At 38.4% G+C, this 22,932-nt stretch overlaps 1 protein-coding gene across 1 annotated transcript in view; it reads right to left on the reverse strand.

Annotated features, from left to right (window-relative positions):
* Window positions 1-8,843: 8,843 nt before the first annotated feature.
* Window positions 8,844-22,932, reverse strand: part of Sucla2 (succinate-CoA ligase ADP-forming subunit beta) — a 47,569-nt gene continuing 33,480 nt past the window's right edge. The window contains exons 7-11 of the mRNA XM_028877655.2: window positions 14,973-15,134; window positions 14,739-14,881; window positions 12,963-13,083; window positions 11,407-11,495; window positions 8,844-9,622 (exon numbers count right to left, since the gene is read on the reverse strand). Of these exons, the coding sequence (XP_028733488.1) occupies window positions 9,548-9,622; window positions 11,407-11,495; window positions 12,963-13,083; window positions 14,739-14,881; window positions 14,973-15,134 (590 nt within the window). The 3' untranslated portion in view covers window positions 8,844-9,547. The remainder of the gene's footprint in view (window positions 9,623-11,406; window positions 11,496-12,962; window positions 13,084-14,738; window positions 14,882-14,972; window positions 15,135-22,932) is intronic.

The following is a 22,932-nucleotide window of genomic DNA, read 5'->3' on the forward strand; positions in this document are numbered from 1 at the left end:
CTATGATGAAGTTGAATCCACATTGGAAACGGAGAAACCTGAATTTGTGAGCAATGATCACTCATTATTTGGCCCAAAATAAACCCTCTCTTCCCCTCTGAGACAAAGGCTGTTTTACATGAACAGATGAATGAATGTTTCTGTTCACTGACAATAAACACATCCCCCACCTTACACTTACTGACTTGTTACTGTACTGGCTGTGACTAGACTCTGTGGCTTTGTGATTAAAGCGATTGCTACAAGGATTTACAAACCCCAAGTCACATGAGCTTGAGCAGGAGCCTCTCTCCTCTCCTAAGGATTTCCTTACAGCTGACTTGCACTTTGAGTGTTGACATGCTTCTCACCAACTGTCACGGAGCTATTCTTGGTCCTCCAGAAAACATGATCTGTGGACTGATGATGGCCGTGAATAGCTGAAATCTCTAAAACAGTTTTAAAAGGCATTTTTATGGTATTGGGTCAAAATTAATTAAATTGGGACTACTTTGTATGACTTTTAACATTTCATTTTCCAGTAATGACTTTTGTTTTTATTTTATCAAAGAATCAGGTCATGACAGATTAAAATTTTAAGTTCTAAATTTTTTGAAAAGTTATTCTAACTGGTTTACAAAACTTATACAGAGCACTACTGGGTATGACAGCATATTGTTTCATGTAAAAATGCCAGAATGTCTTAGTTTGAAACATGAAAATCCTCATGGATGCTGTGTGCCATGATTCCTGGAGAGACACGGACAAAGGTCGACTTAGGCCAGCTCACGGCTGATGACAGCCAGTGAGGACACCATCCAAATTCAACTTGGTAAACCAATGAGTTTTATTGGGGTTGCTTATGGACGCAGAAATAACTCAAGAACAGCTGCATCACTAAAAGCCCACCCCCGCATGTGTGAGGGCTCACAAAAGCTGGAAACCTAGGACATCACACAGCCTGAGGCGGCTCACAGGTGGGAGAGTGTCCTTGCCAGGCTGCTCGGCTGATCTGAGTGTCTCTCAGCTGTCCTTACTGGTTACACGTTTGGAGAGGAGAGGAGCCTAGGGAGTCTGCTCAGCCTCACCTGAGCTCTCCGAGTTGTTTCCTTTCTGAGTTTAAGGAGCTTCCCTGCAGGATGTTTTACCACCACCGCCCCCCTTAGAACTGCGGTTCTAAACCTTCCTAATGCTGTGACCCTTTAATACAGTTCCTCATGTTGTGGTGACCCTAACCATAAAATTATTTTCATTGCTACTTCATAACTGTAATGTTGCTACTGTTGTGAAATATCGGTGTTTTCTGATGGTCTTAGGCGACCCCTGTGAAAGGGTCATTCAAACCACCAAGGGGTTGTGACCCACAGGTTGAGAAGCAATAGTTTAGACCATCCTGTGTTTTAGCAAGTTCCCCTGAAAGGCTTCATCTCAGAAGAAAACTGCTTCACAATCTGGATGGGTTTGGCTTGCTTCTCTTCTTGCAGTCTCATCAGGACACTAAGAATTCCAACAAAGAAATAGAAATATAAAATATAAACTGAAATGCTGGGGGAAAAAAACAATAACAACAACAATCCTATGGAAAAGTCTCGGTAATAGAATGGACCAAGGAGAACAGAGACTGAGCTTGGAACAGTCTAACAAGGACAGAGGATAGGATTAAGGTACCAGTGGGAATTTCACATTATACTCTGATGAGACCAAAGCTGGGCAGAGAAGAAGACTCACCCTAAAGGCATAGAGTCATCTTCAAAGGAAGTCTAACAGAAAACTTCCCAGAGTTACAGAGGAGATGCCAGTCCAGACACAGGGACATTAGGACACCCAGCAGACCAGGCTAGAGAACCCCACTTTATCACATCACAGTCAAAGTGCTAAACATACAGAGGGATAGACAAAACACTAAACATACAGTGATGGACAAAACACTAAACATACAGAGTGATGGACATATACTAAAAACTGCAAGAGAGAAACACCAAATCACATAGAAAGGCAGGCCATCAGAATAACAGCCTATTTCTCAACAGAAACTTAAAAGCCACAGAGGCTTACAAGGATGTATTTCACACTCTGAAGACAACAGTTGCCAACCCAGACTGCTATGTCCAGCAAAGCCATCTGTCATAACTGAAGGAAAAACAGGAACTTTTCATGATAACAACAGACTAAAGGAATTATGACCACCACTAAGCCAGCTCTACAGAAGGTATTTGAAGAAATCTTTGAGACTGAAAAACAAATAAGCAAATCCCATCCATCAGGCCACAAGAAATAATAAACTGTGCTAAAACATAGTCAAGTGAGAGAGGAGGTAAAATAACTACAAAATAAAACAAAATGATCGGAATTGAATATACTTTGCAATAACAACTCTGAGGACTAACGATCTCAATTCTGCCAATCAAAAGGCATGGTAGTGAGGTAGTTGATCTTGGTAGACAACTTGACTATGAAATAATCCATGAGAGAAAGTTACAGACCATCAGCATAGTGAGCCAGTGCAGAGTATAAGATTGGCTTTATTTTTGGGTGGTGACCTGCTCTTTGCTAATGTCTCAGAAAGATGCTTGGTGCCAAAGTCAGGGGTACAGTGTTTTTGTTTTTGTTTTGTTTTGTTACAGTGATGCTTTTTTTCTTTTAAGATTTATTTTATGTATATGAGTGCTCTATCTGCATGTATGACTTTATGCCAGGAGAGGGTATCAGACTGCACTAGAGATGGTTGTGAGCCACCATGTGGTTGCTGGGAACTGAACTCAGGACCTCTGGAAGAACAGCAGGTGCTCTTAACAGCTGAGCCATCTCTCCAGCGGGTACAGAGTTTTTAAAGCCAAAAAACACACAGACCACAACTATATCAATGTTAGATGAGGGGCAGAGCAACCTTGCAAGATCTGTTTCAGCAGAACAGAGCAGTTACTTCAGACACAACACCACAATTTTGATTTATACCTTTATCAGTTACTTTAGTTTATGTTTAGTTGATACAAACTTTATTTTGGTTAATGCGTTTAGACCTTGGCCAGGATCATGGAAATTCCAAATATGCTGTCAAGGCAAATATGGCTGTTGGGGGAAAGAGGGCTGAGAAATAGAATCAAGACCTTAGTGACTTTAGTTCGTTCAACTACACCTGGAATCAACTAAAATGCAACTAGCTGGGCACACGTGTAAGGATTTTCTTGATTGGATGGGAGAGGACGGACAACCCACAGAAAAGGATATCAAAGACGGAAGCATTTTTTTGTGTGTTTTGTTTTTTGCTTTCTGCCTGCTTGCCTTTACTCTTGCTGGCAACTTCATCTAAGCCAATGCTAGGGCATTCCTCCACTGGTACTAGAACCCAATTTTTAGGACTCCAACACAGGCCAAAGACCAGCTGAGACATCCAGCCTCATGGACTGAACAACTACTGTATTCTTGCCTTTTGTTGGGAGACGGTCATTATTGGATGAGCTGGACCACAACTTGTAAGTCACTCTAATAAATCCCACATATATGTTCATTCTATTCATTCTGTCCTCCAGAAAACCCTAAGACAAGTTGGCGGATAAAAAAGCAAGAACTATTTGTTGTCTCCAACAAACACACCTCACCACAAAGGAGGAAAAGGTATAAAAAGGAGTTCCAAGCAAGAAGACCTAGGGAACAAGCATGTGTCACAGTTCTATTATCTGACAAAACAGACCATAAACCAAAACTAGTGAGGAAAGATAGTGAAGCCTGCCTCACACCACTGAAGGGCACAATCCATCAGATGACATTAAGATTCTAACCATGTATGGACCAAACGCAGATAAATCCAATTCATTAAAACAAATACTACTAGACCTAAAGTAACAGATTCACCCCAGCACAGTAATAGTGGGCAACATCAATACAATACACCACTCTCACCAATGGATAGGCCATCCTAATGAGAAAGAGAAATACCTGAATCAAATTACATCACAGGTCAAATGGATCTAACAAACTTCTTTTTCTCAGCCGCCCACAGAACTTTCATATATTAGGATACAAAGCAAGTTTTTTTTTTTTTTTTTTTTTTTTTTTTTTTTTTGGTTTTTTCAAGACAGGTTTTCTCTGTGTAGCTTTGCGCCTTTTCCTGGAACTCACTTGGTAGCCCAGGCTGGCCTCGAACTCACAGAGATCCGCCTGCCTCTGCCTCCCAAGTGCTGGGATTAAAGGCGTGCGCCACCACCACCCGGCTCAGCAAGTCTTAAATAATAAGAGGAGTAAAACAATTCCTTGTAATCTATCTGATCACAATGGAGCAAGAGAAACCTTAGCGTGCACACAGAGCCATGGAGACTGAACAACACACTACTGACTGGTGGGTGGGTCCTTAAAGAAATCAAGAATAAAATAAAAACATTCCTAGACAGAAATGAAAATGAAAACACAAAATAACCTGAGATACACTGAAAGCAGTCTTGGGGTGATTTTTATTTTGGCTCTAAGAGCATACATTAAGAAATCATAAGCTCCCAAATAAATAACTGAATGACTATAGTAGTTGGAATGAGAAATGTCCCCATAAGCTCAAGTATTTGAACACTTGGTCTGCAGCTGGTAGCACTGTTTGGGAAAGTTATGGAGTTGTGAAGTATGTCAGTGGGGGTGGGCTTTGAGGCTCTACAGCCCTGTTCCACGTCTTGTTCTTTCTCTGCTTCTTGTAGGACAAAAATGTAATCAGCCAGCTTCCTGCCAGGCACCTGTTGCCATGCCTTCCTCGCCATTATAGACAACCCTGTCTGGTACAGTAGCCAAAGCTGCTTTTGGTCATGACATTTTATCACAGCAACAGAAAAATAACTAATACAATGGTTAACCTTAAGGCCTTGGAAAAATAAGAACCAGAGACAGAAAGAACTCCCTAGGATCAGGGTAGAAAGGAATGATATGCAAACAAAACAACAATGCAATGAATCAATGAAACAAAGAGTCTTTGAAAATGTAAACAATATAGACAAACTTTTAGACAAACTAAACAGATTCAATTTACTAGAGATAAACGGGAGCCATACAAGATACCAATGAAATTGAGAAAGCCATCAGATCTTACCTAAGAAAGCCTACATTCCACTAAAATGGGAAATCTGAAAGGGAATGAATTTCTGTATGGATATGATCTACCAAAATTAGACTAACACAAGATAACATTTAAACAGGTCTATAACAAGCAATGAGATTGAAGTCATAATTAAAAATCAACTAAAAGTAAAGTCCCAGGCTCAGATATATTCACTGGTAAATTTTACCAGATCTTCAAGGAATAAATATCAACATCTTCAAACTGCTACATAATAAAGAAAAGAAAGAACATTATCAAACTTTTTTTAATAAAACTAGTACCATCCTATCAACCAGATAAAGATGTAACAAAAAGCTGTAGACCAATTTCCCTGAGAAGCAGACAAGAATTCTCAAAATACTTGCCAGGAGAATTAAAAACATGTCATTTATCATGATCAAGTTGGCTTTATTCCATGAATCAATAGATGCTCTAAATTATATAAATTGTCTCAAGAACAGAAATCAGGGTCATGAGTAGATGCTGAAGAGGCTTTTAACAAATTCCAACACTGCTTCATGTTAAAAGTCCTGAAGAAACTCAAATAGGAGGAACATACTTCAACACAATGAAGGCTACATATAGCAACCATAGCCAATATTGTATTATATGGCATAGAAGCAGTGGTTCTCAACTTTCCTAATACTACAGCCCTTTAATACAGCTACTCATATTTGGTGATCAACATAAATTATCTTCGTTGCACTTCATAACTGTAAATTTGATAGTTATAAATGGTAATGTAAGTATATGTGTTTTCCAGTGACCTAGGTGACAAGGGATCCACAGGTCCCCTGTGAAATGTAATTTGACCCCCTGGGAGTCACAACCCACAGGTTGAGAGCCAATGAAATAGAGGACAACTCAAAGCATTTTTACTAAAATCAAGAACAAGTCAAAGTGCCCACTCTCTCTGCTCTTATTCAATATAATACTCCAAGTCTCAGCTAGAGCAATGAGAAAAAAATCAAAAGGAATACAACAGAAAAAGAAATCAAAGTATCTCTATATGATTCTATACATGAGACACCATAGAGTCTACCAGAAAACTCTTAGAACTGATAAACTAAGTCAGCAGAATACAAAATGAACATACAAAAATCAACAGCCTTCCCACGCACCAAGGACAAGTATACTGAGAAAGAAATCCGGAACAATTCTATTCACAATTAACAAAACACAAACCAATAAACTTGGAGAAAGAACTCTACAATTAACACTTTAAAACAGTGAAGAAACAGAGGAAGACAATGAACAATGTAAAGACCTCTTATGCTCATGAATTGGTATGATTAATAGTGGGATGATGGCCATGCTACCAAAAACCATCTACAGATCCAGTGCAACCCCAATCAAAATTCTACAGATATTCTCCATAGAAACAGAAAAAAAAAAATCTTATAATTCACGTGGAAGCACAAAAGTCTCTAGATAGCTAAAGAAATCCTAAACAAAAATAATGCTAGAGATACCACCATTATCTGATTCTAATCTACCACAGATCCATAGTAAACAAACACACAAACAAAAAACAGCATGGTACTGTCACAAAAACAGACACGAAGATCAGTGGAATAGAGTCAAGGACCCAGATAGAAGTCAATGCACCTACAGCCTCCTGATTTTTACTAAGATACCAAAAATACACTGGAGAAAAGAGCATCAGCCACAAATGGTGCTGAGGAAACTGGATATCTACATGTAGAAGAATGAAACTAGATCCTAATCTCTCAACCTGCACAATGGATTAGGAACCTCAACATAAGAACTACCTACCCTGCAACTGCTAGAAGCCTAGCATTCAGTCTAGGCACAGGTAAAGTAAGGACTTTCTGAAGAAGACTGATTGCACAGAAAATAACATCAATAATCAACAAATGAGACCTCAGGAAACTGCAACACAAACTGTCCATAAATGAAGAGGCAACCCAGAAAATGTGAGAAAACCCTCACCAGCTATACATCAATAGACAAATAAATCAAGCAACTAAAAATATAGAAAACAACCCAATTTTAAAGGAACTGAACAGAGTCTTGAAATACAAATGACTAAAAGGCTTTTTTTAAAGTGTTCAGCAATGATTTAATATTCAGTCATCAGAGAATGCCAGTTAAAACTACCTTGAGATTCTACCTCACCCCACTCAGAACAGTGATCATCAAGAAAACAAATGACAACAAATGCTGGTAAAGATGGGGAAAGGGGACACTTGGCCTCTGTTTATGTGAGTGTAAATTAATATAGCCACTATAAAATCAGTGTGGAGGTTTCTCAAAAAGCGAAAACAAGAACTAGCGTATGATCTAGCAATACCATTTTTTTTTGTTTTTTTTGAACAGGTTTCTCTGTGTAGCTTTGCCTTTCTGAGCTCACTGTAGCACAGCTGCTCGAACTCACGAGATCCACTGCTCTGCTCTGATGCTGATTAAAAGCGTGCGCCACCAACACCCGGCCCATTTCTGATCATATACCCAAAGGACTCCACATCCTACCTGTAATAGAGACTTGCATAACATGTCATGCTGCTACTAACAATAGCTAGAAACTCATCAACTGATGAATAATGAAGTGTGCTACATGTACAGAGCAGAATTTTAATCAGCTGTAAGGAAAAACGAACTTGGGAAATTTTCAGGAAAATGGAATAAACTGGAAAATAAACTAAATCAGAGAGACATAACCAAGCCCAGGACGACAAACACTAAGTTCTCTCTAGCATGTGGGAGCCTAGCTTTGACATTTTAGACGTGTATATTTAACCTGGAGTGTCTGGAGAGTCAGGAAGTGGGAGGGCGGGGGGGGGGACCGGGACACGACTTCAATGAAGGAGATAGCAGAATACGATCTGGTATTCATTATGTAGACCAGGCTGGCTCTAGCTAACAGAGACCCTCCTATATGAGTACAGATGTTAGTCAGTGAGGCCGATTCTGGTTTCCAGGAACTCATGGATTTGTAATCCCAGCTCTTCAATGTCATTTTAGATACCAACTTCTAAATCAACACTACTGTCTTACTCTTTCATTTTCAACTCTTGAAAATCAAACCTTCAATTTTACATTTTTTCACACTACAAATTACTAAAATCTGAAAACTGATTAGCACACACTTTTTTCCTTCCTGTTTCCACAGAAAGCACAGATTTTCACTACAGTCCTTTACACTGGCCTTGGTCTAACAGTTTCTCTAAATACAGTTCTTCGCTGGATAGTACATGTCACCAACACCAGCAGCTTTAGTTTAGTTTTTGCTTTCCCTCCCGACCACACACATCTGAGATTTAGGATCTACCAAGCCAATGAAGAGGCAAAATTAGGATTAGTGCTGTAGCTCAGTAGTCAAGTGTTTGCCTGGCACAGGAGGCCATATATTCCAACCCCCAAATCATCTACATAACCACAGACACATACACACACTTAAAATTTGTTACAGTCTCCACAGAAACTAGTGTAGTGTATATGGACTCTAACTTAACTATAAACTAGAGATTTTAAGTGCTAAAATGGGCTTTTTAAGGAAGAGGTACATAGGGCCATAAAGAAAAAAGGATCTATATACCTTCCCAAATTGAAAGATACAAACATACATGTAAGAAGTAATAATGATACATATACTAGAAAGGATGTCTGTGAACAGCAGAATTCTACTGAATCCTCTATAGAAAGCTTTAGAGCATGTACTGGGACATACAGCTGTACAATCTACAAATTGGCTCCTTAAACCTACTTACTAAAATAATCACCTACAACTGTTATTTCAAAAGAAAAGAAAATACATTACTCCAAATTACATTGGGAAACGTTTATTAACTTATATTGGCAATCTTAATTTTGCCTAGCAAGTTCTTAATAAATGTCTTAGATCTCAACCTGCAGGTGTTTTTACCACCACAGAATCATGAAGACTTGCAGTTTTCATTGTCCTGTAATGATGAAAATGATGTTCAAATAATCAACATGTTACTTCTCTGAAAGACTTAGAAGATATTCTGAGGAGTGCTTGAAAGTTCTGTGTATAAATAATGATTGATACATTTAAGATACAGTTAGGATCTATTTGATGCTGTCGATAAATATTTCTTACACAAAACAATGTTTTAACATGCCACTGTTCTAATGAGGCAGTTCTTAGATATATTTTCATACTAAAGAATAAAGCTTTATCTTTGTAGTTATTTTATTTATAGGACTCTTAGCAAAGAAGAACTTTGTATCCAACAGAAAAGAGGTGTACTCTAAGTGACATTCTGTAGAGGAAGCAAAAAAGATGGTTGCAACAAAAGAAACCAGCACTTTGCATCATATATTCTTTATACCAACAGTTCATTCTGAGCAGCAGAATCAAATGCAGACCAAATGCTTTTAAAGGTTTGTGAGGCGCTATATGGCGAGTACATTCTCCACACACTAAAAAAAGGGACAATAGCTGAGACCACAGTATAATAAAGAATTACAGCACATTAACACCTCAGCCAGTCACCAAGTTCTTGCTTAGATTGGCAACTCAAACTTCACATCCACGTGGGCTTCTTTAGCTAAGCTCACTATTTCAGAGAGCTTTACAACCTGAAAGAGAGAACAGGGCATCTCTGATTCTATGTTCATAAAAAGGTGAACACATTATAAACCAAGGCAAAATGAATACAGAATATTTTTCATTTAAAACACTAGCGGGCGGCTATCTCTGACGATTGCAGCTGTTAGTGAGTTCAGAAAGCCAAGCAACAAACTGTCTCTATTCTGATGGTACAACTGTCTTAGACACTTGCAAGACTGTTAAGTCTGACATTCTTCATAACATATAGTCAACTAAATATGTTCTGATAAAGATATATAACTAGATACATCTTACCTAAATTTGATCTTGAAGACAAAGACAGTGAGTACCCTCGTAAGATATTACAATTCAAAGCACAACTAAATAAAATCTACTTTGAAAAAGCTTACAAGCTTAATTTATAATACTGGGTAGGAGTTTAGATATAAGAATTGCTGGTAGGTTTTCTGTGAGGTAATGATATCAACAAAAACTCCAATGCCCTGTAAGATATGAGAATATCTGTTTCCATACAAAATGTCATACAAATTAGACATGTCTAAAACCAAAATTCAGCTTCTCTCCAGTAAAGTAGTTACAAAAAAGAGTCTAGGGTTATAGAAATATGACTTTAAATAAGTGAATTTATATAAGCTATTTCTTCATCCATACATGGAAATTTTACCATCAGGAGACTTCTTGAGGGGGGGCTGGGCGGGAAGCATTGTCACACCTAGTCAATACTACAGACTGAACTTCCAGTTTAGGAGAAAATATAGAGAACAGAAGAACATAATAAATAGATAATACCCAGGATTGCAACCATTAAATCCAGACCAAGGGAGACTCCACAGGACCTTAACACAGTATTTAACAAACTCCAGAGAAGGATTACTTTAAAACAGGAGGGCTACAGATTTAAAAATGCAGTTATATATTACCCAACTGCATGCAGTACAAAGAGTTTGACCCCACATCTAACAAAGAACCTAGATGGTATGAAATAACTATTGAACTTTCACAATACGCACGCCAGCATCCTATTTGATTTTTATTTTTTTTTTTTTTTGGTTTTTCAAGACAGGGTTTCTCTATCTAGCCCTGGCTATCCTAGAACTCGCTTTGTCGACCAAGCTGGCCTTGAGCTCACTGAGATCCACCTGCCTCTGCCTCACAAGTGCTGGGATTAAAGGCGTGCGCCACCACTACCTGGCTCCAACTACCAGCTGGTCAAGGTCCTATTTAAACAACAGCAATTCCTTACATCATTATACTACTTCACCTTCATATGCATGATTGGGATGTATAAAATGATATACATGAAGATTTACTAACTAATAATAACTGAGAGAAGAATAGGAAAGAATATAGATTAGACCAGATTGGGCACAAATTGGCCATTGTTTAAGATGAACAATAAATATAAGGTATAAAAAGTTCTAAAAAAAAATATTTTTTTTCAATTCTCATTGCCTCCAAACTCTCCTGCATTGTCCAGTTTGAACAAGAATCTCTTACGTTGATTTCTTTTAGTAATCTCCCACTTGCTGACCACCTGGTCTGGATCCTTGGATAGAAATCCCCGCCTTTCCTGTTGCATTTGAGGCTGAGTACAATCTTTATCCCCCACTGCAAACTCCATCTTAGCAATATGAAGATTGCTGTCACTCCCCAGAATTAAGCTTGCTTTCCATATATTTAGACTAAGCACTAATATTAGCAGTATTAATACTTTGCTGGATCATTTTAGAATCTAAAGACCGATAGATCCTTTCCATACAAATTTTTTCTTGGATAATCAGAGCCCACTTACCATTTTAGCAGCTTCATCCAAATCATCACAAGCAAGAATTTTAAGTTCACTGTCTGCTATTAGTGCTTTAGCATCATCAACTCGTGTACCTGGAAACAATTTACACAAATATAAGTAAATGAGTTAAATATACATATATGTGTGTGTGTGTATATATGTATACACACACAAAAGCATTTAAAATCTTTTTCACACTGTAAGTATTTCAGCAAAGGAGCTTCTATTATTTAACACAAATACTTAAGAAAAATACTGTAAGAGCTTAAAACTGCCTTATGAAATATTTCATTTTATCATATCCATAGTAATAAAAGATAAGTCAGAATCTCAGAAAAATCACAAAACACATCACTGTTGTGGAATATTATTTTAATTATTAAAGATGTGTAACATCTGTTTAAGTTGTGGAATATTACTTTAACTGTGTAAGGTGTGTTATATTTGTTTATGCTGCATTTGTTTAACTATGTAAGGATGCGTGTTTAATTATGTAAAGATGTGATGCATCTATTTCACCTTGCTTGCCTAAGGCACCTGATAGGTCTAATAAAAAGCTGAAGGGCCAATAGCTAGGCAGGAGAGGGCTAGGTGGGGCTGGCGGGCAGAGAGAATTAGCAGGAGAAATCTAGGCAGGAGGAGGAGGAGGAGAGCACAAGGGAGAAAGAGAGGGACATGCCTGGGGCCAGAAGCCAGGCAACCGCCAGCCACCCACGGAGAGAGTGGGAAAGTAAGATATACAGAAAGAAAGAAAGGTAAAAAAAAAAAAAAAAAAAAAAAAAAAAAAGCCCTGAGGCAAGACACAAAGAGAAACAGATAAGGCTGAGCATCCATAACTAATAATAACTCTCCGTGTCATGATTTAGGAGCTGACTGGTAGTCCAGAAGAAAAGTCTAACACATCATATTACACAAAGCAAAACTTTGAGCATTTTTTGCCCAGTGTAGTAAATTTAAAAAAATAAATAAATCATTGTGGTGGTCTGAGTGAGAGATGACCTTACAGGCTCACGTATTTGAACATGAGTCCCCCGTTGCCGGCGCTGTTTGGGAAGGTTACAGAACTTTAGGACAGAGAGACCTGTTGGTGGAAGTACATCACTGTGTGTGTGACTGAGATGGGAGTTCAGCTTCCTGCTCCTGCACAGTGCCTTTTCCACTATTATGGCTACCTTGTCCTCTGTAATTGTAAGCCACAATAAACTCTTCCTTGAGTTGCCTTTTTGTTTTTGTTTTGCTTTTTTGAGACAGGGTTTCTCTGTGTAGTCCCAGCTTTCCTGGAACCCGATTTGTAGACCAGGCTGGCCTTGAACTCAGGATCCGCCTGCCTCTGCCTCCCGAGTGCTGGGATTAAAGGTGTACACTACCCATGCCTTAAGTTGCATTTGATCATGGTATTTTATCACAGCAACAGAAAAATAACTAACACAGTTTCCAAGTTTTATATTTAATACTTTCACTGAAAGGACATAGTTATTTGTAAAATTCTATTTTAAATTAACTGTGCTCCTTACAATTGCATCATTTAAACAATTAGAAACAACACCTTTAACACTCACCTTGTAACCGTACCACAACAGGTATTCTAATTTCTAAATCTTTTACTGCCATTACTATTCCTTGTGCAATAACATCACATCTCATGATTCCTCCAAAAATGTTGACCAGAATAGACTGCACCTATCAATAAAGTAAATTAAAGGAATAAGTGTTTGTCCTCTTCTCCCAAAACAGCAGTATTCGTGTCTTATAAAAATCAATTCCATGGAAACATTTTCAGATAAAACCATCATTTTCTTTTTTTTCAGTCCTCTACCAACCACAACAACTTACTTCTGCTAATTGCAACGCCCGCTTCTATTTGTTTTCTACTATATCCCATACAATAAAACCTTGTAATTCAATCTACTTCCTCCTATTTACCAACAATCATTTCAGATCATATCCTACAGCAATGTCACAGAAAGAAAGCATCACCATTAGTCGCTATCATTCAGCCCTATCAATACAACCAATGTTTGACTGACTCAACCCCAGGTCATAACACAACTATTTCTCCTCTGAATCACAGCCCCTTTAGCTAATCAAAACTCAATCCCTGACAAGCTGCTCTTGCCAATCTCAGGAGCTCTTTCTTCACCGTTGCCTATAGTCTTACTTCTCTAAACTGTCTGCCCAGACACCAACCTCTCTCTCCTGATGTGATCTTACTTCTATCACTTTATTCTCTCTCTTTCCATAGCTTTTCTTTTTGTACAACTCTGGGGGGACAGGTTCTGCTTCCTCATCTCCCAATCTCCTAAGAACTTAAGTTTTCCAAATGCTGAGGACTTTCAAATGCATCTCGAATCATTTGAAGAAGTGTAACATCCTGGGGCTGGAGAGACAGTTCAGCAGGTAAGAGTGACTGCTACTCTTGCACAGGACCAGAGTTCAGCTCCCAGCACCTACATTAGGTGGCTCAGGAACACCTGTAACTCCCGTTTCAGGAGCTCCTCTTCTGGCTTCTATGGGTCCCCACTTACACATACACACACTTGACACACACATATACATGAATGAAAATAAAATGTTTAGAAGTAAGCATATTTACAGCCAATTGTATACTACACAGTCAACACAACTCAGTTCAGCACATCGATCCCAAAAGCCTTAACCACTGCCCCTGCAGTACAACTGCACCAGCTCCCAGTGCGCCTCATTTCAGCTGAATCCTTAGTGTAATATATACATAAACACACATATATGTGTATATATACATATATGTGTGTATATATATTATATGTATATACACACACACACATATATATTTGTGGTAAATAACTCTATGAGATTCCAAGGAAAAAACAGTAAAAAAAAAATCTTTTTTAATTCTATCCAGGAACAAGGAATATTTTCCACCTTCTAGCATCTTCTGTGATTTCCTTTTTCCTAAAGTCTAATGCCAAAAACCTAAATATTGTCAACACATCAACAATATTTATTAATGAACTAAGTAATTATGCATGAGTACATATAGTTTCACAATCCCAGGCTTCTGCAGTCAAATAATACCAAGACTATTTTCCTTATGAGTGGCTCCCATGCTAGCTTATCAGAAGCATTAATATCTTTATCTAATTTTATCAAAGTTCTTCACTGTTTGCTAAATTTCAACATTAATTAATTCTGTCAAAGGTTCTCTAACTTGTATTTCACTTAAAGATTTCAATTCCTCTTTTCAAACTATTGTAGTACTCTAAATTTTAATGATGAATTAGCATAATGACATCTACCAATTAATCAAGTTACTTCTCACAACTCCAATTCTAACACATAAGCCCCACCTAACTTACCTTTTTATCTGAAGTGATAAGCCTAAATGCTTCTGTTACTTGCTGGACTGTGGCACCTCCACCAACATCAAGAAAGTTGGCTGGAGCCCCTCCATGTAGTTTTATTATATCCATTGTGGCCATAGCCAACCCAGCACCATTTACTATCAAGAGGGAAAGATGATTTGTATAAGGAACAGAGAAAATACATTAAGTTTTTGAAAGCCAACTGTAACATGAAAACACAGTAGGTACCTAGACAGCCTATGTTCCCATCAAGGCCAATGTAATTAAGATCTGCTTTAGCTGCATCTTTCTCCCTTTCGTCTTCCTGGCTCCAGTCCTGAAGATCAAAGATCTTCTTTTGGCGATAGGCTGAATTTGAATCGAAATTGATCTTTGCATCCATACATAGCACTTAGAGAGGAAAATGAGGAAAGTAATCTTAATTTTATGACAGACACAACAAACTATCCAACATAAACACAGTCTAGTTTAAGGGTAAAGAGCACATTTTAATGTTATTTATTCAAAATATTTCAATTTACATTCACGATGAATTCAAACTGTTTCTTAATGAAAAATAGGAATTTAAAATACCCCAAAGTTATTTTTTCTGCAGCTATCCCAGAACCAAAGAACAAAAAAGAAAAAAACTTTCCTCAAAGACATTACATATTTTTTTTTAACCTTTCTAAGAATTAACTGGCTGCGTTCTTAGCTAAAAATATTTCCCTTGAGCCCAGATACCATGCCCTCTTATCACTCAAGGATATTCTGTTTTCTAGTAAATCCTAAACCCACTCCCCCTTTCATAATGGCTAAATCCCACTGACCTGCAAAATAGTGTTAATAGTGATGCTAATTTCAACCCCCCCCCCCACCTCCTCCTTCTCCTCCCTCTTCTCATCCTTAGCAGCAGAAACCCTAAAGACTTGAATGTTAAGAGGTGAGAGTCAGCAAACTATGGCCCATGGACCAGATGGCTTTTGCCTATTTCTATTATGACTTGTGAACTAAAAATGTAATTCACAATTTTAAAAGACTAAGAATAAGAAGTAGAATAGTGGAACGAACAGACTAGGAGAACAGCATTCTGAGTTCGAGACTGTCCAAAGCGATTCAGAAAGCAAAAAAAAAAAAAAAAAAAAAAAAAAAAAAAAAAAAAAAAAAATTAGAAAAACTCCAAGCCTCAAGACTGTAAATGGCTGATAAAGCATAAAGTACTTAGCAATTACCAACCTGTTAAACTATGTGCTCCAATTTTGCTCCTATCATTCACTCCTTTATTTCCCTCACTTTTTTTTTTTTTGAGGTATTATGTGCATCTAACACAGAGCACAGCACATAGTAGGGAAGTTCTACCCCTGATCTACATCCCAACCCTTGGTTGTTTGAGACAGGGTCTTATTTTAAGTCAAACTCACAGTCTTCCCCCTTCATCTTCCACAGGAATCAGAGGCACATGACACCATGCCCAACACCATGAGCTCTATGAAATAATTTCTCTGACTTCATCTGTCAGTAGCCTAACCCTTCTCAGTATAGGGTAAGAACACAGAGCAGAAGTGTGGCACAGGACTCAGAAGCTGAGAGATTTTCAACTTGGAGAAGAGTTGGGGATGTTTAATGTTCAGAGTTACTGTCTCTACATCCAACACACCCATCAGTGACTGCCTGACCATGGGAAGTGCAAGCTGGAACTTAACACAGGTGATCAAGTCTTCCCACACCCTCACAGCCTCTGTCACAGAAAGCCCTGCATAGGTTGATCTCCAAGGCACCAGAGATGAGGCTGTAATCTACAGGCCTAAGGAGTCAGATCAGAGAGTTCTGGCAGAAAGTGGATGTCATTCATAGAAATCTTCATCAGCTTCAAAGGACACACTGACTTCTCTGTCTCCTCAGACTGCAGCCATCACCCCACCAGTGAGGGGAGAAAGGGCCAGTGTGGTGGGGCAGGTATATCTTTAATCTTCCTAATTAGGATGTTCAAGGAACTACAATATTTCATTTTATTGCTTTGTTTTTTAAATTAATTTAGTGTTTACACTTCTATACTTTGTCATTTTTAACTGTAACTCTCTGGAAAAAGCTTTTGCCTATCCTTTTTGTAAACCTAATGCTCAGTATTTTCTCTACTACTAGTCCTCAACTCCAGAACCCACATACTTTCCTTTCCATTTACTTCAAGTCTTTATTCCTATGCCCATTGCCTGTTCACTTTGCTACTTGAGTGGTTCCTTAGCTCTACAAGAAGAAACTTAGTGCTGAAGAGATGATTCAGCAGTTAAGAGCATTGGCTGTGCTTCCAGGGGACCAGATTCAATTCCCAGCACTCACATGGTGGCTGATAACTGTACCTAGAGTCCCAGAGAAACTGACTCCCTCTTCTGGCATCCCAAGGCACTGCGCACATGAGAGGAACAGATATACACTCAGGCAAACACTTATAAATAAAAATAAACCTCAAAAAAATCAAATGAGAAACCTATAAACTACATTTCCCACAAGTGCCCTTGTGCTGCTGTCTCTGAACCTATTGGGGCACAGGTGAAGTTCACAAGTGTCTTGTACTATTCAAACACAACACCAGAATGGTTATCAAGCCACTATGTTTGCTATAGGTAGATAGCGTTCCTTCTGAAAATAAATCCATGTGAAGCCAACTCTCCTGGAGAACTCACATAAAATAAAACAAATAAAAACAGTAGAAAAGGGGGAAAAGAAAACTCAAGGACACACTCATCTCACCAAATGTGTTAAACACAACAAAGAAACTCAGACACATGGGACAACAGTCTACCGTAACACTGCCACAAGGAACCACTTCTCAACAGTCAGAGAAAGACTGCGGAGTTCCACTTTCAAAAAGGGTCAGTAAACATGGAGAGGTAGAAAGAGAGAAAATCAACTCAGGACCTAGACAAGAAAGTCACCAAGGTAGACAAACCATCAATAACTCAGAGGAGAAATTCAAAGAAAAATTCAGCAAGGAAATTGAGGTACTGAAAAAGAACCAAATACAACTCTGGAAATAAAAGAATCAATCAACCAAATTAAACACACACACACACACACACACACACACACACACACACACACACACACAAGAGCAGGTAGTGACTAACTTAATAAATGACCCATCGTGTTAAACTAATACTGACAAGGGGAAAAAAATGACAATTCTTACCTTTCATTTCCTACATGAACTGCATATTGATGCACTATTGCATAATTCCTGGGTATTTAATTTACATCATTTACTAAGAAAGAAACTGCTTATCACATTTGATAATCTTCCTCACTATGAGCACTACACACTTGATGTGACTTCTGAGAAAGTCTAAGGACAAATAATGCCTGGGGAACTGATTGACCCTCAATGGCTAGGGTTTACAGGCTTGATTTTACTGCTGCTGTAAATGTGCTGAGAAGCCAAAGCTGTGAGACACTTGAGTCTATAAATATCTTATTGCTTTCAAAGTAAGGCACAATAAAAGACTTGAAATCCAAACAATATAATTTCTAAGTCTGTGAAGAAACTGCCCATTCCTGGGAGAAGGAACGTTGACTGAAACAATCCTAACTCTGCCTATAATTTGTTAATCATCTCTCTATGTAATAGTCAAACAAAAAATTAAAACAGAGCACAGCTATAAACTTCCGATGCAGAAGCTTCAGTTAAGGGCCTTTAGGCTTCACCACATTTGGTCTTTCGGTTCCAGATGTGTCCTTATGTGGTTTATTATTACAGTATTTAGAATATCTTTGTTTCAAGACAGGCTTTCTCTGTGTATCCCTGGCTGTCCTGGAACTCACTCTGTAGACCAGGCTGGCCTTGAACTCAGAGATCTACCTGCCTCTGCCTCCCGAGTGCTGGGATTAAAGGCAAGCACCAGCACCGCCTGGTTAGAATGTCTTAAATCCCTAATTTAACCTCACTGCAGGAATTCCTGATATTGCATTAAACAAAATAATTAAACATAATTTACTATGGGGAAAAGAAAATATATTTTCAGGATGCATCTAACACTTTCTCCTAGCTGTAATGAGTATATTATTTACTAGAAACTTCTGGGAGCAAACATCTGAGCTTGCCATAGGTGTACCTGGAGACTAATCAAAGGTAAACAAGTTGAGACTGGGAAGAGTGGCCACCAAATCCAAACCCAAATAGGAAGCGAATATCTTCCTGTCAAGAGCTCTATGTTCACTCCAATATACCAGAGTTGAGGTAAGGTCAAGAAAACAAAGATTCACTATTAACATGATTTCTGGCCCATTTCTGGCTCATTATACTCACTTCTTCCGAGAGGATGAAGAACAAATTATCTGCTAATAACAGCAAATATTATAAATCTATGTTCTCTTAAAGTGAGCTGCCCAGGAGAACAGTTACCTGATATTCCAGGGCAAATTCTATCCTACTACTGACTAGCATTTGAGTACACAGATTATCTAATTCTGTAATTGAGTTGTCACATCCATTTTGATTGAAATTCTGGCAGGGAATGGAAGTAGTCACTGAAGGACCTCAAGGAGATCCAATGACAATGGATGATAAGCCATTGAAGCAAAATCTGTTCAAATTTTTTTTTTAAGACAGGGTCTCGCTATGTAGTCTGGACTGGCCTGGAACTTGCTATGCAAGCCAGGCTAGCTTCAAACTCACAGAGGTCTGCCTGCCTATGTCTTCCAAGTGTTAGGATTAAAGGCACATACCACTATGCCCAACTCTCTATTTTTTTATATTATCCTGTTTTTAGACATTGTTTTCCCATTACTTAAAAAACAGACTCTTAGTTCTCCATCTTTCAATTATTCAAACTACACCGTATACATTACGAGATATACTTCATCCTATCCAGTAGATATGTTCCCAAAAAAAACTACACAAAACAGCAATTCTAAATTTAGTTACCAAAAATGTCTTCAAACTACTATTTTAAAGACTGATATGGAAACTTCCCCAAATTTACACTATATATTATGTTTTATGACAAGAGTTTACAAAAAGATAAATATTTAACAAATACTTTCGAAACTAAGTATGTACCATCTGTCAATCTGTAATGTCTGTAACTATACCTTACAACACAGCTTTCTAAAGTCTACCCTATTTCTAATCTCCTTCTGCTCCCAACATAGCAATATACATTTTCCTAAGATAAATATCCCTGGCATGCAACTCTGTTGTAATTAAGAGCTCAAGTCCTACAGGTCACTGGTTTGGGGTTGACAGCACATCTTTACAACTAACTAGTCACAATTCCTCAGGCAAGCTTGCTATCTGGATTCCTAGTTTCATAATCTATAAAATAAAGATAGCAATAATACCTACCTCACAGAAGTACTGTCAATATTAAAAGAACTAAAGAGGTCCACATTTGTACTTACAACAGTATATTCTTCTTAATGAAAAATCGATTATTTAAATTTACTATAGAAACCTACTATACTTAGAATGATGCCAGTAAGGTCAGAATTCAAAGCTGTTTAATAAGAAAAAGAAGATTAAAAAAAAACATGGAGGGCAAGCTACACAAAAGGCTTTTTGTTTTAACTAAGAAAAATAAAAACAGTAAGGTAGAATTAAAATCTATAGTAAACACCAACGTCTCACTCTAGCAGAAATGATGGCAAAGATCTCATTCAAAACAGCAACCAGTGGCTGGAAGAAAGCCGGCTCTAAGGGTAAGAGGGCTTGCTGCACAGGAGAACTGAGTTAGTGCTGACAGTCTGAACATGGTTTTCATGCATTCCCCCAAAGGTCCTGTATTGTAGAGGTTCAGTCCTGTGTGGTATGTAGAAAGTGCTGGAACCTTGACGAGGAAAGGCTAGTGCAGCCAACCATTAGAGGGTGCTGCTCTCTGAATGGGTTAACATGGTTCTTTTGGGAGCTGGCTAGTTCATATGAGAGCAAGCTGTAGTAAAAAGAGCAAGACTGCACCAGGATCTTTTTGGTTTCCTGCCCCCGTGGTGTGACTTGTCAATATGTTCCTATCCCTGTTAAAACCATTCCCGAGAGAGGCTCTCATTAGGACCCAACAGATGGGAAGCCAAACTGGGAACTAAGTAAACATCTCTCCTTCATTTTAATGTGCTATGCATCACCTGCCATAACTAGGTCTTAGAGATATTCATAGCTCAAAGTTAATATTATGACCAGTGTATCTTCCCATTTCCCCACATCACAAGCCTGGAAACCACCCTTCTAACTCTGCTTATGTGCTGAATATTTTAAAATTTCCTATCTAAGTGACATCGTAAGTTTTCTCTGTGTGTGACTCTTTTCTCATACTTAGTGTACTCCACAAAAAAAAAAAAAAATCACATTTACAGACAAAAGAACAGAAAAACATTTTATTTAACAATATTAGAAAAAGTACATACTTAGAAGAGCAGAACCCAAGTAAAATTATTAACTCTAAAACCTTAAAGGGTTTTTGGTTTGGTTTGGTGTGTTTTTCAAGACAGAGTTTCTCTGTGTAGCCCTGGTTGTCCTAGAACTCATTCTGTGGACCAGGCAGGCCTCGAACTCACAGAGCTCTACCTGCCTCTGCATCCCAAAAGATGGGATTAACTCTCTTTTTTTTTTTTTTTTAGCTTAAAGGTTGTTAAATGAAACAATAACAAAAGAACACATTACATATTAATAGTTACTGCTCTTGAGGTATGGGGAAATAATCTCATCTTGAAAATGAAAGAAATCAAAAAGGGGTCTAGTTGAAATATGTGGTGGTTTGAATAGGAATGGCCTTCAGACTCAAGTGTTTGATTGCTTGGCACATAGGGAGTAGTAGCATTATCAGGAGGTGTGGCCTTGTTGGAGAAGTGTCACTAAGGTGGACTTTCAGTTCTTATAAGCTCAAGTTCTGCCCAATGTGGTACCCAGTCTGCTGCCTATGGATCAGGAGGTAGAACTCTCAGTTCCTTCTTCAGCACGCTGCTAAGTTTCCTGCCATGAAGACAATGGACTAAACCTCTGAACTGTAAGCCAGCCCCAGTTAAATGTTTTCCTTTATAAGAGTTGCCGTGGTCATGGTGTCTCTTCAAATTAGTAGAAACCTAAGAAGTTGGTATCTGGAATGGGATATTGTTGTGACAGGACTGATCATGCTTTTGTTTGGAGGAATGTGGATTTGGGAACTTTGGGTTAGGAAAGCAGTGGAATTCTTTAAGGGATGCTTAATGGGCCATCCTAGTAGAATAATGGAAGAAGACTGGTGCTGAGGGTAATTTGAACTGTAGAGGACTGGCTTACGAGGTTTCAGAGGAGAAATTTTAGTATATGGCCTAGAGACTATTCTTATGATACTTTGATAAGAATGTGGCTGTTTTTTGTCTTTGTCCAAAAAAATCTGCCCGAAGCTAAAGTGAAGAATTTTGGATTAATTGAACTGGCAAATAAAATCTCAAAACAGCCTAGTACAGACTCTGTTGTGTGGTTCCTAATATTCACTCTTATAAAGTGAATATTATATAACACTTTATAACAAAAAGAGAATGCTGAGCAAGTAAAAATACCAAATATATTGAATGAGGAGAAAAGGGGCACCAGGAAGTATAATGGAGCTAAATCCTGTGTTCAAGGACATAAACTGATTAAAGAGCTGGATGTTAAAGAGAGTGGTGACCTCAGGGCAAGACTCAATCCAGCTAAGTTTCCAACTTATGAAAAGGAATTAAAGGAAAGCTAAGAGCCAGGTGTGGTGGTGCATCCCTTTAATGTCATCACTCAGAAGGCAGGGGCTCCAAGAGCTCTAAATTCAAGGGCAGCCTGGTCTACAAAGCAAGTTCCAGGATAAGCAAGTTTAGGCAGTGAAGGAAACCACTGAAAACAGAAAAGTAAATGAAGATGTAATTGAATAAGGGGGCCATGTTCCAGCTCAAGCAAGCAGTAGAACTTGGCAGCTTCAGCCACGTAGTTCTGGCTATAAGTCAGGGATCGAAGAAAGGGGTTACAGAATCTTCCTCCACGTCTAAGGAAAGCCACAGAGGCAAGGCATGAGTCAGGGGTGTCCTGCATGGAGGCCCAAAGAGGCCATTGTGTGAAGCTGTGAAAGTGAAGCCTGGATTGCCTTGGAGACCCCAAGATGTTAGAGATGCCACAGTCATGGGATTACCTGCTGAGAAAAGCTGCTAATAGGGAGTGAAACCAAACCCAGAGAAAGAAGTGTGTTGCAGTCAACAAAGCTGAAAGGAAATCTGA

The sequence above is a fragment of the Peromyscus leucopus genome, chromosome 9 (assembly GCF_004664715.2).
Source record: "Peromyscus leucopus breed LL Stock chromosome 9, UCI_PerLeu_2.1, whole genome shotgun sequence".
NCBI classification, from domain to species: Eukaryota; Metazoa; Chordata; class Mammalia; order Rodentia; family Cricetidae; genus Peromyscus; species Peromyscus leucopus.